Source organism: Meleagris gallopavo, chromosome 16, assembly GCF_905368555.1.
Source record: "Meleagris gallopavo chromosome 16, MGAL_WU_HG_1.1, whole genome shotgun sequence".
Classification (NCBI taxonomy): domain Eukaryota; kingdom Metazoa; phylum Chordata; class Aves; order Galliformes; family Phasianidae; genus Meleagris; species Meleagris gallopavo.
In genome coordinates, this window is record NC_139419.1 from 7,046,973 (window position 1) to 7,063,734 (window position 16,762).

Below are 16,762 nucleotides of genomic sequence, written 5' to 3' on the forward strand. Positions count from 1 at the left end.
GAGCAGAAAACAGTCATGGGAAGATGAGCACCAGAGTGGTCAGCAGGGCCATTCCTGTGACCTGGGGGGTTGTTTGGAGGAAAGCAGGGTGGGAAATCCTCACTAGAAGAGTCACAGTGGTGTGGGCCTGCCTGCCTGCCCTCCTGCCCCCAGCCCTTATCTCTCCATCAGCTCCTCCCCAGGTGCTGAGCCAACGTTGGCAGTAAGCTGGTGGCCTGATAGTGATGGAGCAACAGACAGGTTTGTGAAACACCATATCACAATGATATTTCTAACCAGAGAGAACAAGCTTTCTGAGAGAGAAGAAGTGATTTCAGACTTTGGTAAATGCCATCCCAGCAATTTTAGTTGCTGCCTCACTCAGAGACTGCTGTCTGGTTCGTCAGATCAGGCCTGGAGCATAGCTCAGGTCCCCACTTGCAATTAGGCATTATTTGTTACACTGGGTTGGGGATACCTCAGCACAAGTTTCTTCTTCTAGACTATGAAGCATACCTGACCCAAGGAAGGCAAATGTGGTAGCAAAACCCAATAAATGAAGAGTCCTAATTATTTATTGATGCTAGTTCAAGCCAAAGAAAGATCTTTCAAAATCCTATAAAAGAAGAGTCCCCGAGCATCCAGGAGAGCAGAGCCCATGCGGGAGGTGGCATGGGTGTTTCTGAAGAATAAATCTTAGCAGAACACTCTGGGTACCTCGTTACCAGGCAGAGAGTGATAAATTAGGCAACTCACGGAAGAGCTACAGAAATGATGAAGGAGGTGGAGGATCCATCTAATGAGCAAAGATTAAATTACTGAAATTGGCAGGGTTTGACTGAGTGGCAAGTGAGGAGAGGAGGAACCGTGCAGGGGAAGGAACGTGTGAAGAAGAACAGAGATGATTTAGGGATTCCCACTGGGCATCGCTCCCGCTGACAAAGAGCAGCAGATCGTGGGCTGCCTCATGCATGGAGTCCTGCAGCACCCAATGCTTATTCTGTGGGGGCAGCTTTGCACCCAGCAGCAATGTCACTGCCCCCAGCCAGGCACCTGGAAGCTCCTGGCACCACAAAGCGAGAAGCAGTGGGAGTTGTGCTGGAGGGCACACGGCTCTCCCTTACTGCAAGAGTACAGGTGCCAGGAGCTGAACCTTGTGCAGGGCAGAGCAGCATCAGGAATGCTGGGGAAGGGGAGGAGTGCACAGCCTGGTAGGGAGCAGTGCTGCTTTGAAGCAGAAATCTTTTAAATAGCCTCGGGCAGCTGTGAGCACACCATGCAGCAGCTCCATAGCGGTCACTGAGCATGTACACGCTTACGGCTCCTACAGTGCTCAAACCCATGGGTCTCTCTGGGGCCTCTTCCTTCAGAGCCATGCTGCAGCTATGTAAGCCTCACACTGATTCTGGGCAGTGCACGTGGGGGGGAGCCATTCTGGCTTCTATGGGCTGCTGAGCTGTGCAAGTACCAAGGATGCACCTGATTGAAGGTGCCCTGAGCCAGTTCCCTGAAATGAGCTCTGCTCTTCTCTGCTCTGTGCCTTCTCTGGCACGCAGTGCCCTCTGCTCTGTTTTGGTCTGCAGCTCATTAGGGATGAATAAATTATGATTTTTAAAGAAGTGGAGAAGAAGCAAAGCTTCTTGTTTTACGACTGAGACACAGCCTTCCCAGCTCTAACTGAAGAAATGTTTGAGCTGGCAGCACTGCTGCCAGAAGTTCTCCCATGGGGAGGGGATGAGGAGGGTAGGGGACATCACCTTCACTCTGTGGCACCTCAGTAGGCATAGCCCTGGGACAGGGTTCTGGGGGAGATGCTCCCCTCAGGCACACTGCAAGGGCAGGCTGCTCACCTCCCCTCCCTGCCTGCCTGATAGCTGTGGTACCACAGCCTCACAATGAGAACCTCAGAGCAATGTGAGCCAAAGCACCTGCAACAGAGCCAGGAAGACAGCATTGATTCAATGGCATCCTGCCTTGGCCAGACATCTCTGGCCATGGGCACGCACCATAGACATCATGCATTAAAGGAGTGAAGCCGTGAGAGGCTGCAGCCCAGCACACACCTCAGCAGCCAAATCACATTGTTTTCCTGGAGGAAAAGGTGCCACAGGTGAGGGGTATTTCAGAAAGCACAGCGTATGCTGGGGGCAGGCAGGTAACGCCTGTATTCAGCATGGCTTTGCTGTGTCATCCCATGGTGTGATCAGCAAAGGGCTTCCTGTGCAAACCCTGCCCTAATTCTGCAAGAGACAGGATTAGAACAGGAGATTATCTTCTGATCGTGTGCAGATAATGCCACTCACCCACTTACTCTGAGTAAGTACATGCCAGATGGGATGGTTCCTCAATGACCTTCCTAAAAAAGCTGCAGACAGCTCCTGCACTGCTCAGTGAGAGCCATGGGGTGATGAGCTATGGCCAGGCTGCATCCCTGAATGATGGGCAGAGCCAGGGGCTTTCACGGGGCTGGTGGGGCCCTGCGGGCGATGGAGCTGGCTCTGTGTGGTCGTCACCTTGTGCCTGCCCCTTGTCCAACCTTGTCTGTTTCCTCCTGCCAGCATTCACTTCTCCAACAAAACGGCTTTCCCTCTGGCTACAATGTTTGCAGAACTATTTGCTGTATAAATCATAGACCGCAACGTATTCATTGCACATACACGCTTCCAAGCCTGAGATCCAAAGTGTTCCCTCTTTTATAGCAACCGTAACGAGGCACCAGTAAAACCGGGGATTTGGCTTGCCTGGAGATGCTCGTCCTCCACCTTTTGTTAATTTTAGGCAACAAAGACGGATGTAGGCTCCTCAGATTCACAGGAGCCACTGCTAAAAGCCATCAGAACAAACACTCATTTTAAACCTGAAGCTGTCTCCATGAATGGGGAAACGCTTTGACATTGTGGAACGCCACTGAAAAACATTTTGAGTGCCTTCCTGGATGAGAGTTTAAGTGACATTGCATTTTTACTGTTTATTTTCTATTCAGCTTATATTTACAGACTTCATTCATTCCCTGAAGGAGGCAGAGCACCGAATGAATTAATCTCCCTCATTTCAAGGTGTTTCACTGCTTCTGCTGACAAGTAAATAATGAAGAAGAATTATGGGAATTTTGAAGTTTTCTGAAAAAAAAAAAAAAAAAAATTCCAGGAATGATTATATTTAATGTGTGTTTGTAAACACTGGGAAATAAAGACGACAATCTGTAAAAGCGTAATTGGGATAGCAGCATGCAGAGATTCACAGGGCAGAGACTTCTATAGGAATCCTGCCCCACTTTGCAGCTTGTCCCAGTTCAACTATTTCCTGTAAGAGTTCCTGGGCTGCTGTGTAAAGCCTTCAAGGATGGGTAACTGCCATAACCCTTCACAAATTATTAAGAGTAAATTTTTGTCCCTATTAAAAATGCACACTTTTCTTTTACTCATGTGTCCAATTCCAGTTCGCTATCCAATAGGTTAAAGATCCCTTCCCATTCACAGGTATTCTCACTCTGTGAACCACACGCTAGAAAAATGGAACTGGGAGGGCCGGTGTGGGCCATCACGTCTCATTCCTTCCCATTGCTGCCAGCCGTGCTATCAAGTCCATTTTGAGCTGAATCTTAAATCTAATTGCATGTCTTGCCCCCTGCGTTCCTCTCAGGAATCTATTCCAGAACAACATTTCTTCCAGTTAGGAACAATCTCATTTCCAGCCAAAAAGCATTGGTGCCAACTGATACCTATTTGTTTCTATGCCAGCACTGCCTGCTATTGAGGGTCATCTTCTTTCTTCTCAGCGTTCTCCTGCTCGTGTGCTGGGACAGGCAGGCAGCCCCAAGCCGTACTGAGAAGTGGGGGCTGGGAGGGAGTGCAGTGAGCAGTGGCTGCTCGGTGGCTGCACAACACGTCATTCCTCCACCCTTCTCCAAAGTAACGGGGCTCAATCCATGCCACAGCAGTGAGGGTGAACCTGACAGACTCCGGTTTGATCTGGCAATTCCTGCATGGGACTGATGGCACCTCGCTGGGCTGGGCGCTTCCTGAAGGTCTGAGAAATGCTTCTGCTGCTAATTAATGTGAATCGAAGTGTGTGGGTATGCAGTGTAAATACATGAGCCTTTAAAAGCAGAACTGTCAAATAAAGTGTTACACTCCATCGGCTCCCGCTGCATCCGCTCACCAAACAGCAGCAGCCGCTTGGATAACACTCGGATCTGCTCATGGATGCGTTTGACATCCATACTGGAAAAATACACATTTTATGATGAATAAAAAGAGCCCGAGCCCAGGCAGCAGGTACTGAAGGCTAAACCACTTGTTTTAGAGGGCTTTACATTCCGGTTGTAAAATTTCCTCTGGCTGGAAGCTGGTGCCCAAGAAGAAATATTCTTTCTGTTATGTATGATTTGCCTGCAAATCCTATTAGTCTTCTGCACAGCACATCACAGGAGAAGAGGCACAGGAATGTCAGAGCAGGGCATTTTGCTAAGCGCTGTGGTTTAGATGTGCGCTTGGTACAAGGAAGACCAAAGCACTGTCACTTCAATGAATGGTGCCTATTTTGAGGTTTATCTTCTATTTTTGGAATTGAAAACTCCAAACTATTTTAGTTTTTTCTATGAGGAGCGGAGAGGAAGGGAAACACTGTCTTGCATAGTGAGAATGGTGCATCCGTCGAACTGAGTGTTGGTGCTGACTTTCAGCCAACGTCGCTCAATGTGTTCTTCATACAAACCTGCCATAATAAAGCAGAGCCCTGAACCTGCAGAGCTATTGGCATTGGCATGGGACTGCGAAAATGAGAGCCCTACTGACTTCAGTAAATGCTCAGTGATTCTCCAGTTTAGAATGGAAGTATCTCTGTGCATGAGGAGGACTCATCTCTTGCAAGGCAGACCCACACATACCGCAGCACAGATGTGACATTTAGGATAAGGACATATATATGAGCTCAGCAGAGCGCAGAGCAAACCCATGCTGCTCAGGGCTTCCAGTCCCAGCTCAGCACCATCTGCTCCTCTCCCCAATGACCCAAACTTGGGGATCTGGTTTCAGGTCCAAGTCTGACCTCCAGCCTTGCAGAGACCTTTCTGAGGGCTCAGGCTGTCCATGGCAGGAGCTGTGCCACCACACAGAGCCCTTGGGCAACCCAGCACTTAGATGTGCCCCCCAGCTGCTCCTGTTCCCAGTGCTGGGGTGGGAAACAGGCTGAGGGATGCACGACTTTGCTTCTGTCAGTTCAGGTTAGTCCCTCAACAGTCACATTACTGTAATGCAGTTGAAAAGGAATCCACTAGTTACAGGAAATGATTTACAGGACACAAGGCGCAGCATTTCAGAGGTCTCATGTGTACCATAAAAAATATATTACAAAGAAATAATCTCTATCGGAACTGGAGCTGCACAGAGAGAACACATGTCCAGCTGAGAGCAGCACTGAGCTTTTGTTCATTATGGGAAAAGTCTGCGCTCTTCATCTTATTTGATGAATAATTTTTCTCAGAGCTCAGTATCTGGTTAATATTGGCAATCAATATTTTTTTTCAATTGTTGCTTTTGCTGTGAGATCCAGCTCAGCTGAGTTTCCAGTGGCATTTGCTCAGAGGCGCTCCCAGTTGAGTATCACAAAGTAACAGTGAAATTTGGTGCTGGCCTGGAGCTCCCTGCAGGATGTAGCCATGAACGAAGCTCCCAGTGCTGTGGCCACACGGGGCTGGGCATGTGTTCTGCGCTTCTCCAGCATATTCTCAGCAGCTGGCAGTGACCCCGGGGTTGAGTCGATGTGCAGTTCCTCTGCAATGTATGTCACTCAGTTCAGGTGCTGGTTCTGCTAGCAATGTGCAGCACTCGGTCCCAGTTGGAGGTTGGGGACAGGAGGTCAGGTAGTGCTCATTCACCTGTGAGGACTTTGGCAAAGGACTGAGTGCCTTGGCCACTATGCATCGCAGCAAGAGCAGAGCTGCACAGCTGGGGAGGCATGGAGAGTATGGTGATATGCCCCAGTGACACAGGGCGATGCCTTTGGGAGAGACACCCGGAGACACAAGAATGAAGGGCAGGAGCAGCTGAGAGATATTAAAGCACAGAATCTTTGCTGAAGCCATAGCTGAGATCTGGAGGTGGGATGTGCTGGAACGTGAGGCTGGGAAGAGATGGTGGCTGTTCCAGAGTTGCCATGGGAGGTTTTTGGCCACAGCCTGTTCCAGGACACTGCTCTCTGAGCAGGGTGTGGGCAGCCATCCTCAGCTCTTGGTTCCCACACTGCGAATTCCACACATTGAGAGAGACACTTGCATCTATTCCACCAGCACAACTACTGCCAACAGCCCCTGCTCATGGGCTGCAGCCCCTCTCTCAAACTCCACTGATGGAATCTGCACGCTCCGCTCCTCATCTGCAGAGGAACAGAACTGGGGGTCTCTGACCCCTCTGCACACGGCAGCAGGAGCAGAGATTCCCGGGGGACCTCTTTGGTGTGCTCGTCGGCGGGGGGCTGCAAGAGTCAGACAGGAGCAGTAGGCTGGGGGCACCGGGGGGTCTGACAATACAGGATGCATTTTGGGGCACCCAAAGGGGAGTAAACGGGGCTAACGGGTGAAGGAGCTGCCGCAGGGCGACTTCTGCTCAGGAACAGAACAGGCGGCGCAAAGGGCAGCGGGCGCGGGGGGGGCAAACGGGGCGGGCGGGGCGCGGGGCCGCGGACCCCAGAGGCGGCCCCGGCCGGGCCGCGCGCTGCCGAGCGCTGCCGGCGCTGAGCTCCTCCCGGCGCCGTCCCCGGTGCTCCCGGCGCTGCCGGCGCGGCGTTCGGCGGGGCCCGGCGCGCTCCCCGCGCTCTGCACCGCGGCCGGGGGCGGGGGCGGGCCCTCCCCGCGCCGGGAGCGCGCTCCCGCCTCCCACCCGGCACAAAGTTTCGCGGCAGGAACTCGGGAGGCAACAGTGCGGAGCCGGCGGCGCTGAGCCCAGGCGCGCCCCGGTGCCCGGCGGGGGCCGGCGCCGAGCGTGCCATGCGGGGCTCCCCCCCGGCGGCGGCGGCGGCGGGGCGGGGGGGCGGCGGCGGCGCCCCATGCGGCCGGGGCGGCCGGGAGGCGGCTGACACCATGTGCGCCCGCTGCCCTGGGCGAGGAGCGGGGAGCAGCCATGGCCCCCCCCGCGCAGCCGGGGGTGCCGGGCGGGCGCGGCTCTAAGGTGCCCCCGGCGCGGAAGCTGCTCTGCATGTGCAGCCTCTCGCTCTGCCTCACCTACCTGTGCTACAGCCTGATGGGGGGCGCGGGCCCGGCCGCCCTGCGCTCCCCGGCCGCGCTCCCCGCCACGGCGGCCCCCGGCGCCCCGCGTTCCCCGGCCGCGCTCCCGGGCACGGCGGCCCCGCGCTCCCCTCCCGGCCCGCCCGGCAGCGCCGCTGCCCCCACCGCCTCCGCCGCTCCGCCGCGGGCCTCCAACGGCAGCCGGGACGCGGGCGCCTGGACGCGGGCGCCGCTGGCCCCCGGGGAGGCGATCGCGGCGCAGAGCGGAGCCTTCGAGAGGGACCCGCAGGAGTCCAGCACCACGGACGAGGAGCTGAGCCGCGCCGGGAGCCGCGGCACCACGCCGGACTACGGCGAGAAGCGGCTGCCGCAGGCGCTCATCATCGGGGTGAAGAAGGGCGGGACGCGGGCGCTGCTGGAGGCCATCCGCGCTCACCCCGACGTGAGGGCTGTGGGCACCGAGCCCCACTTCTTCGACCGCAACTACGAGAAGGGGCTGCAGTGGTACAGGTGAGCGCGCGGAGCCGCGCCGGGAGGGGCTGAGTGGGCTCAGAGGTCCCGGCGGGGCGGGAGGTGCCGGGGGGGCCTCTCCTGCTGCCGCGGTGATTTAACGCGGTGCACCGATGGCGTGCGGAACCTCCCCGGCTGCTGCTGGGCGCCGAGCAAAGCGCGGCAGTTCAGCTGCACGGCGCCCGAATTGGTCAGAAATTAACAACTGCGGAAAGAAGGAAGGGAGCGCGTTGTTCCAGGTGATGCTGTGAGTTTTCAAGTGGAGAAGGATGCTTCTGTCACATCGGATTCACCCCACAATTAAGATTTACTCTTTATTCAACAAGTTCCACGTCCGAAAGTTTTTGAAGGTTTCTTTTTTTCGTTGCAAGATTTAATTAGAAATCCCAAAATGTATTTGACATCACGTAACACTTAAGGAGACTCTTATACTAAGAGTTCTGTATTAGAAAATCCTGAACCGCAGCGAGGGAAGGCTGAGTGCCTCGGCAGGTGTAGCAGAGCAACGAGTTGTGCTGGCTCAGGCGGTTGTGTTTTTTCCCCTTGGTTTCTGCCTTCCTTCCTTTTTCTCTCTTTGATCTCAAACTAAAAAGCATGCAGTGTGTTAAGTGTAGCCTGTAAGTTACTGTGGCTCTTTAGCTCGTGGTTACTAGAAACCGGTACTTGTTTCGTTCCAAGAAGCAGTGGCTAAGCAGATGGGTTCTGCATTTTTGTTACACATGTACTCTGAAAATTAAGGAAAAACAGAGGCAGCAAGTTGGTTACTGCATGCCTCAGCCAGACACTCTTTATTGAAACAGCACTCACTGCTTCTATGATAGCAGTATGTAAATCTGAGGAACTCTAGGCAACTTTGTGTGGATATTGTAAAAGCAAAGTCTTCGCAACACCCATTCGGTGTGGCATCCAATTGGCCTTGTCAAAATCCTGAGCGATTTTCTTGGGGGACTCCAATGAAGTGGAGACCAGTGCTATGAAAGTCCATTTGTCTCTCTGCGGAACGCTGTACCAACTCAGAGAAGGAATAAAGGATTGGATGCCATTATTTTATTTATACACTTAAGCAAAATAATTTCAGATATGGTCTCTTTCTTAAGATTTTTTTTTCCCTGTAGGAAAGCTTTGCATCGATAAATAAGTTCAGCAAATTTGCTGGAAGAGGCTGGAGAACAGCATAGAAATAAATGGGTTTGGTTTTATTCAAAAAGGGTAAAGAAGATCAAGCACAGGATATGACAAGCTGCTTTTTCATCTCGAAAATCACGCTACACGAAAAAGGGTTGGAGAGGGGATGGAACTGCTCTCCTGGAGCAAACGGCACACGCGGGTTTTCATTTGCAGAAAGTGCTGTGAAATTTTTCATCCCTGCAGTACTCTGTGGCCAGCCCAGCTGGTTCCTGGTGCTGGTGATATGCTGTGCTGGCAGGAGGTGTGAGATGAGAAGATTGGGTCAGAGCTGATTTGTGAGATCCTGGGCAGAGTAGGATGGAGGATGGATTCTCTGGTCATGGGATAAATAAATTACTTCACTGTTTAATTATCACTGTGGCCCTGAGCGTTTGCCCCGATGGTTTAACCTAAACCGTCTTCCACCTGCCCACCCCAAGCACCATCTTCTCCTTCCTCTGAGGAGCTTTGCAGCCGTGCGCGGGGCAGCGGGTCGCACAGCGTGCAGTGGGAGCCAGCACCATGTGCACCTATAGGGATCACATCCTGCCCTGGGCTGAGATGAACTGAGATGAACTGACTGCTCCCTGCACGAGTAACTGAGTTTTCCTATCAGCAGATATTTCTGTTTTCTTTTTATTAAAGGAAAAAAAAAAAAAGAGCAACCACTGAAGTGTTTATAGCAGCATCTCCTTACCGTGACTTTTATCACTTGTTTACATCTTGCACATAACACTTCCTTTTACAAATGATAAGCTGTTAGTTTTTAATGTGGTCAAGTTTATTTTTTTTCTTCTGCAATGAAATAAGGAAATAGCAGTCTGAGTTCCTTGCTTTGTCACTGACTGCTGAGCACATCTCCCATCGCCCCGTGCAGCTGTGGGGAGGATCAGCTCCTCCACGTGCATCGGTGTGAGCTGGGTTTCAGGCCGCTCCGGTCTGTGCTGCCAGGGTTACTCTGTGCCTGTGATGTGCTCCTGGCTGCCTGAAGGATGGGCTTGGTGATGGAGCTCTCCTTAAGCTGCACCCAACGCACCATGATGTGCATTAGCTTTTGTTGATAATTTCCTAGGGATTTTCAGTGTTGAATGTAACTCCACTACTATAAAACGTTGTGTTAGAGGGGTAATTGGAAGTGAATTTTAACCTTTTGTTTTGTTAGCAGTGTGGCATTACTTATGTATGGTGCATGTGTTACTTGCCCACCTTCAGTTCTGGGGCCATGATACCCGGCAGCAGGCATTACCTTGGGCACTGGACCCTTAACCAGTGCTCTGTCTCACCGTGGAACAGGTTGTTCTGGCAAGGAGCAGGTGTTTGCCTTTCCTTTGGAAGCCACTGGTGACTCTTTCTCATTTTACATTCCTTCCTCAATCACGGGATGTGCTGTTGTTCTCCATTGGAATCGTTGCTGACTTGCAGTCAGGCAGGCACAGCGTAGCTGCTGCCCTACAGCGGTCGGAGCAGCTTCACACCAGGCTGGGGGGATCTGGGGGCAGAGCTGGGACTCAGCACCTGGGTAAAGAGGAAGAACCTGAACAGAGGACGCTCAGCTGGGTTGCACTGCTCATGAGAGTAACCAAAACTGTAGGTTTCAGCACTTCCAGCATCTCAGCTGCTCTCTGAGCTGAGCGGGACAGTCCAGTGCTATGAGAAGCTGCCTGTGGGCTCAGGAGGGGAAGTGGTTCCATTCTGTCCATTTGTGCTTTGAAGGCTGTCTTGACATCTGGCGTTTTAGCAGAAAATTGAGGACATGTAACTGTATTTTGACAGCAAATGTGTAGTTTTAACAGAAATATGATCTCCATAATGCAAGGAGAGCACCGAATGGAGATTTGAAGATCACAGGTTTGAAGATTATTCCAAAACCTCACTCCTGGAGTTAAGCTCCATGTACACATGCCAGTTGTTGGCCAAGCCTTCATCTGTGGCAATGTATCTGCAATCAGACTGTCCTGCTGGTGCTGTGCCCCAGGCCCCCAGGTGCAGAGCAGTTACATGGGCGTAGTGTTATGCACGCAGTGGTCCTGCTGCAGCCACTGCAGGGAGCACTCACCATGACAAGCAGTGAAACGGTTTGCATGTCTAATGCTATTTTCACGGCCTGTCTGGTTTGTATTTTCTTTCTTTTTTTTTTTTTTTTTTTTTTTTTTGAGTGCTCTCCATAATGGTCAGACCTGCATGTTTTGCTGTAAGCCACTGCCTTGGTACAAATAATGCGTACCACGACCGGGAGCACAGGCTATTCAGAAAACCAAACCACTTCCGTCAGCTCTGCACTGATGGGCACTATAGGAACACCTACAGTGGAAGGACAGATGGTTTTTTTTCCTAACAACAGGCACCGCTGCCTGGTAACTGCTGTATTTCTCTGTAAAATGCCTTCCTAGTGGGCTGTGCCCTCTGCACTTCTGGTAACTTGGGGAAAGGGTATTGATTTTTTTCCTGGACCTGCTGTGAGTTGGCTTTTGCTGAAATGTAGTGACTCAGCTGCCCTCCCACCTCTCTGGATCCAGTATATTGGGATCTATCTGGTTTGAAGGCTGCAGGAGTATTTCCATGTAATGCAGCTCTTCCAACTCCTTGTTCTCATCACCTTTCCCAAACGTTTAGGTATGGATCAGGTCCTACCTTTGCATTACTTTTCCCAGCCCAAGTCTTCCACGCAATGCAAGAACTCCCATGCACCATTGACCTTCAGTCAGCGCCTGCATCCAGCTGCAGCAAGGCCAGCATGGGTGCTGTGGATGGCTTGCAGGCTGGTGGCTGTGAGCACAGGACCAGACTGTCCTGAGTCTGTCCCTGCGTTTGCCCTTCTGGAGGTTGAGAAGAGGCCACTGAAGCATCAGGTGTGGAATTTCTTTCACACCCAGAGCTGCTGTGTGCCAGAGTCACAGCCCTATCCCTTCCCTGTTTGCAGAGCCAGGGGAACCCCCATCAGCCTCCCTGTCCAGCAGTTTTCTCCAAGCCTTTTCACTCGTTTCAGATCAAGGATGGGATGCAGGAATGAATCAGGCCTCTTTGCAGTGTTTTATCACCTGATGATGGTTAACCACAGGCTACTTGACTGTAGCCATGGGAATGGCAGCAGCTTTCAGCACCCCGTGCCTCTTCACGCTGTGCTCACTCGTTCTTGCAAAGAGTGTGAGATGAGTGTGAGGACAACACGCAGGCAGGGGATTGCTGCAGGAGCCCAGCCTGCAGAGCCCTGTGTGGCCACAGCTTCCTGCTGCTGGGCAAGGCAGCAGTGGGGCTCGATGGCTTTTGGAGCATCACTTAGAGCACACAGGGAGCCTGCAATAATCTCACTATTACACTATGTCTTCAAGCACATACTTTCTGTAGGATTTTGCTCGATAATCCACTTAAGTAAATGCTACAGTGCTTTGCCTCTAATGGTTTAAGTGTTATTTGTAGTGTCAAAGTTTGTGAGCTTCGCTCTGTGTGTGAATGCAATATCACTCAAGCATGTAGACACTACAGAAAATCCAAAAATAGGCCTTGGGAAAAACAGCCACCTTGGAAAAGAGAAAGGCGAAGAGTCAGTTGGTTGTATTCATGGGTTTAAATGATGAGTCTGACCCCGGCTCGTTTTTTTGATTTACTGAGGCTTGTTCTGCTCTGTTAGAAGCACCGACTGGCGGCGAAGGAACAACAGGTTCTCAGAGAAAGTTGTGGACAAAGCCTTTTGATTTTCAAAGTAAAAATTCCAGTACAAATTGGTGACACCTTGTATTGAGAGAGGTTTGAGTCCTTTGCTTTTCATGGATTTCTCTTACCTCTTGTTGTCATGGGGACTTCTTTTCCCTGAGTTATTATATCATGCACTTCAGCAGAAATTTTATTGCTTTGGGGGCTGGAGAGGTTCATGTGGGACATTTCTCACTGTTCATGGTGTAATACACAGAGGTAATTTCTTTCAAATGATTTTTGCTTGAAGTGGTTTCAATGAATTGAGAAGGGTAAGTGTGTGAATGAATGGCTGAAATGTTAGTGCTGAGTTCAGGTAAAGAACATACACCATCAAACTTTCCAGAGCATTAAATGTGGGTATTATAATTTCACTGTGGTATGTAAGTAGGCAGCAGTCCATTTTATCCTTTTATTCACTTTAAAAAATATATGTATTAGTTAGGATTTGAAGTGGGTTTAAATTGGCTTCCAATCCCTTTAAAAAAGTTTGGATAGAACCCTGAATAAAAGAGTCATCTCAGCTTCAGAGGGGAATCGGGGACTCCAATGCGAGAGGCTGGGGCTCTGCTGCCTGCGTGGCCGTATGGGGTTGGTGCAGCCACTGTGTGTTGGTTGGTTGGGTGGCCAGTTGGGTGAGTGGATGGGTGGCTGGTTGGGTCTTTGGTAGGGTTGTTAGGTGGTTGTGTGATTGGATGGGTGGTTGAGTGGTGGGTTGTGTAGTTAGGTGGTTGATTGTGTGATTGATTGAGTGGTTGGCTGGGTGATTGGTTGATTGGTTTGCTTGTTTGGGTAGCTGCTGATTCCAGACTGAGCATGAGTATTCAAAAGCCATCTGTCTGAAGGCTGTGGGAAGGATTCCTATTTATGGAAAAACTACCAGTATTTTCAGATCTCCCATTTCCATCCCCAGAGTCAACACACCAATTTAGTAAATGTTGCAAGGCGCACTATTTTCCCCCTTGTCATATTATACATCCAGGCATCAAGGATGGATCATAAACTTGCTCTTTATGGCTTTAACATTTCAATTGCTAGTCACATTTTATGTAAATGAAGGTATTTACCTTGACAAGCTCTCCTGTGAAGTACAGTACTTCTTTAAAGAATTTATTTGGCAATATAAACAGGCCAAACGCTGAGGGTGGATGCAAAATTCACAATTGATTTCCCAGCTAAGTACTGTGGGGTCCTCCAGGTATCCCAGGGGCTGCCTTGCCTGATCCCATCAGCACCATGGAGAAACTGAGGAGGGGCAGCTGAGGTCAGAGGAAATAGTGAAGGGACGTCAGTTGGAGCCACCAACTTACTCAACAGCACTGATTTCAGATAAAAATAACTCCATCTGCCAGACTTTATTTTGTATTATAGTGATCGCTGTGTCACATTTCGGGCAAAAATCTGATTTCCATTCCCTTCAGAGCCAGACTGGAGTAGGCTTGGCCTCTTCCTTTATTAGCAGGCAATCATTTTGGTTATGAGTAGCTCTGGTAGCCTGAATTTGTAGCTCTCCTTTGTTTTAGAGAAAATATCCTTTCATCTTGCATTGAGATGGATGCAGTAATATAATATACTTTCTATTAGTGTTCATCCACATCTGCAACTAACTTTATTTTAGCCTCAGTTCTGCCCTTTCTGTATTTGTTCTTGATGGACGTTCATATAATTAAGCTGAGCAAGCGAGCACGCTCATGGAGAGCTAACGTCAGAGTCAGGAGCGTGTGTTAAATTCGCATTCGGATTCAGCAGCTGACAGCACAAGCTGAGATCACCCAGCCAAGAAGAAGACAAACACATCTGTGTGAGCTGCGGGAAGGGGCTTCAAGAGGGGACTGCGCTCCTCTGGCCGGCTGCCCCCCAGATCTGGGAGCTCCTGGGTAAAGGAAGTGGCATGGAGGAGGCTGGCTAGTGAGACAGGGCTGCACAGCTTGGGCAAGCCATTAGTGAGGAATTTCTCAGCTCCAGTCCCACTTGTTTAAAGATACACCAAGCCTTTTCCATCCGAAGTGCTGACTCATGAGGGGCCGATATCAGACCATGGATCCTGAAGTCGTTGCTGCTGGAGGTCTTTAATTGGCTTTTGGTTCCTCCTCCTTGGTCCTTCCCCCAGGGAGCGCAAGCATTGATTCCGCTGCTGCTTGCCTGCACTGTCAGCACTCGCACCTCCCGGCTCATTTCTCAGCTATTCATTTGGAGGGCACAAATCCCAGATCATCAGCTCCCACCACCATCTGGGGGCCAGCGGGGCCAGGGGCTGCACTGGGCTGTGGGCCCGGGGGCTCTGCAGAGTGAGCAGGCACTAAATTGGGGGCCTGGAAATCCTCAGGCAGCATTTTGGGCCACCTCCCCAAAAGAGCACCCACTCTGCACCATCCTGACCGAGAGTCTGGGTCTGATCCTTTCCTGCGGCTGCTCTTGGGCTGCTCTTCCCCTTTTCTACTCCTTGGTGGCTGCTGTGTGTGGATCAGCGTGGGAAGAGGGAGTGCTGCTGGGTGTGCTGCACATGCCTACATTAAGAACAATAAAGGTTCCTTACTCAGCTCCAAATCCTCTAGAAACCCCCCCCAGAAATCAAAGCACAGTGGAAAAACGCCTGAGGCAATAACTTCATTGGTAAACTAACACATTTAGCTGAAAATTTCTAAGACCCAGCAAATCGTAATGCAATTTCCTATGCAAAAAGGGTTTATCTCTATCTAAATATTATTCTGCGTCGTTACTCATTGTAGGAAAGCTATTGCTCTCCTAGGTTAACTGATTGAACTTTGGAAATAAAGCAGCAAGCTTATCGTACTGGCGGTAGCTTGACTTTTATTGCTCCTAAATTGCGGTGATATTGTTCGATGTGAGTAAACGCATACGCCATTAGAAAATATTAAAGTTTGGTACTACTTTAGAATTAAAGAGATTAAAAGAGGCATTTCTGCAATCTAGTCCACCATGAAATTGGAGTCTACTCGGTATGTAAAGTGTGTAATACAAATAACCGAACAATTAATGACAAAGGAAGACTGGCATGGATTTAAGGCTCCAACTACCCTGGATTTCTTGAGGCTGGAATGACAGCAGGGGAAATATGTTATTAGATCATTACAGGCTGTTCTGCTTGAGCCACTGCTGGTGAAGGTACCTCAAGGTGCTTTATTATTTCCCCATTCCCATGTAATATTCCAAAACCCAGGCTGTGGTCATCTCTGCAGGAGATCATCCGTGTCTCTGCCATGGTCTGGGCAACTAAGAGCTGAACAGGGTTATTTGGGATGCAGATTTGTGTCCTGCAATTGCAGTGATGTCCTATGAACAAACACAAGTTGCATTACTAACCCAGCCCTTCTCGAGCACGTTGCGTAGCAGTCATTTTGCACGTTGATGCCCCTGTGCTTAAACGTACAGCGCAGACTGCATAGTTCCTTCTTCATTAACAGGATTTATATCCTTGGTGTTTCTTGCTGCCTGACTTAGTGTTGTAATGAAGAACACGAATGCTGCCTTAATTAAAATGCAAAACCCCTACATTTATATATATGTCGCCACTGAAAATTAAGGTTCACTAAAAATTAAGGTTTGCTGAAAACAGTGAGTTTAAAAGCTTGTGGCAGGTTTAGCTGCTGCCTGTGAAATGGGTGGCTTGGGAGGAGCAGCCTATGAGGCAGGCTCAGCAATCAGCCTGTTTGTCCCCAGGCAGTGGGATGGGGACATGGGGCTGGGATGTGGTGTAGGAATGTGGGGCTGGGACACAATGTGGAGACACAGCATTTGGATGTAGTGTGGAGTACATGGGTGCTGGCTCCAGCCCAGTTGCACATTGGCCAAGGATGAGCACTGGTCCCGGCCTGTAGTGCTCACCATCAGCCTGCTGTTTTACCAGGGAGGTGCAAAGCAGTTTAATGAACCAGAGAAATTCTTCTATAATATTAATACAGAAAAAGTAAAAATTGTAAATGCAAACATTCCAGACTTTCTCTCTCCGAGCACTGTGCATGCATTGCCTGTGGCAGTATTATCAGTTATGAAGATATTTTGCATTCAAGGATTTGCAGTTTCCAGGCCCATGAATATTCAGACCCCAATTCGCCCTTTCTGTCTGTGCACTGGACCTATCCTTTCCTTCTCTCCATTTTTTTTTTCCAGCAGATTCAATTAGTTCTATTTGCTGCTTTAGCAATAAAACAATTCCCTTTGTGGCATTAAAAT

The 16,762-nt window shown here is 50.3% G+C and overlaps 1 protein-coding gene across 1 annotated transcript in view; it reads left to right on the forward strand.

Annotated features, from left to right (window-relative positions):
• Window positions 1–6,673: 6,673 nt before the first annotated feature.
• Window positions 6,674–16,762, forward strand: part of HS3ST4 (heparan sulfate-glucosamine 3-sulfotransferase 4) — a 45,702-nt gene continuing 35,613 nt past the window's right edge. Inside the window, exon 1 of the mRNA XM_085237622.1 lies at window positions 6,674–7,711. Within this exon, the coding sequence (XP_085093748.1) occupies window positions 7,098–7,711 (614 nt within the window). The 5' untranslated portion in view covers window positions 6,674–7,097. The remainder of the gene's footprint in view (window positions 7,712–16,762) is intronic.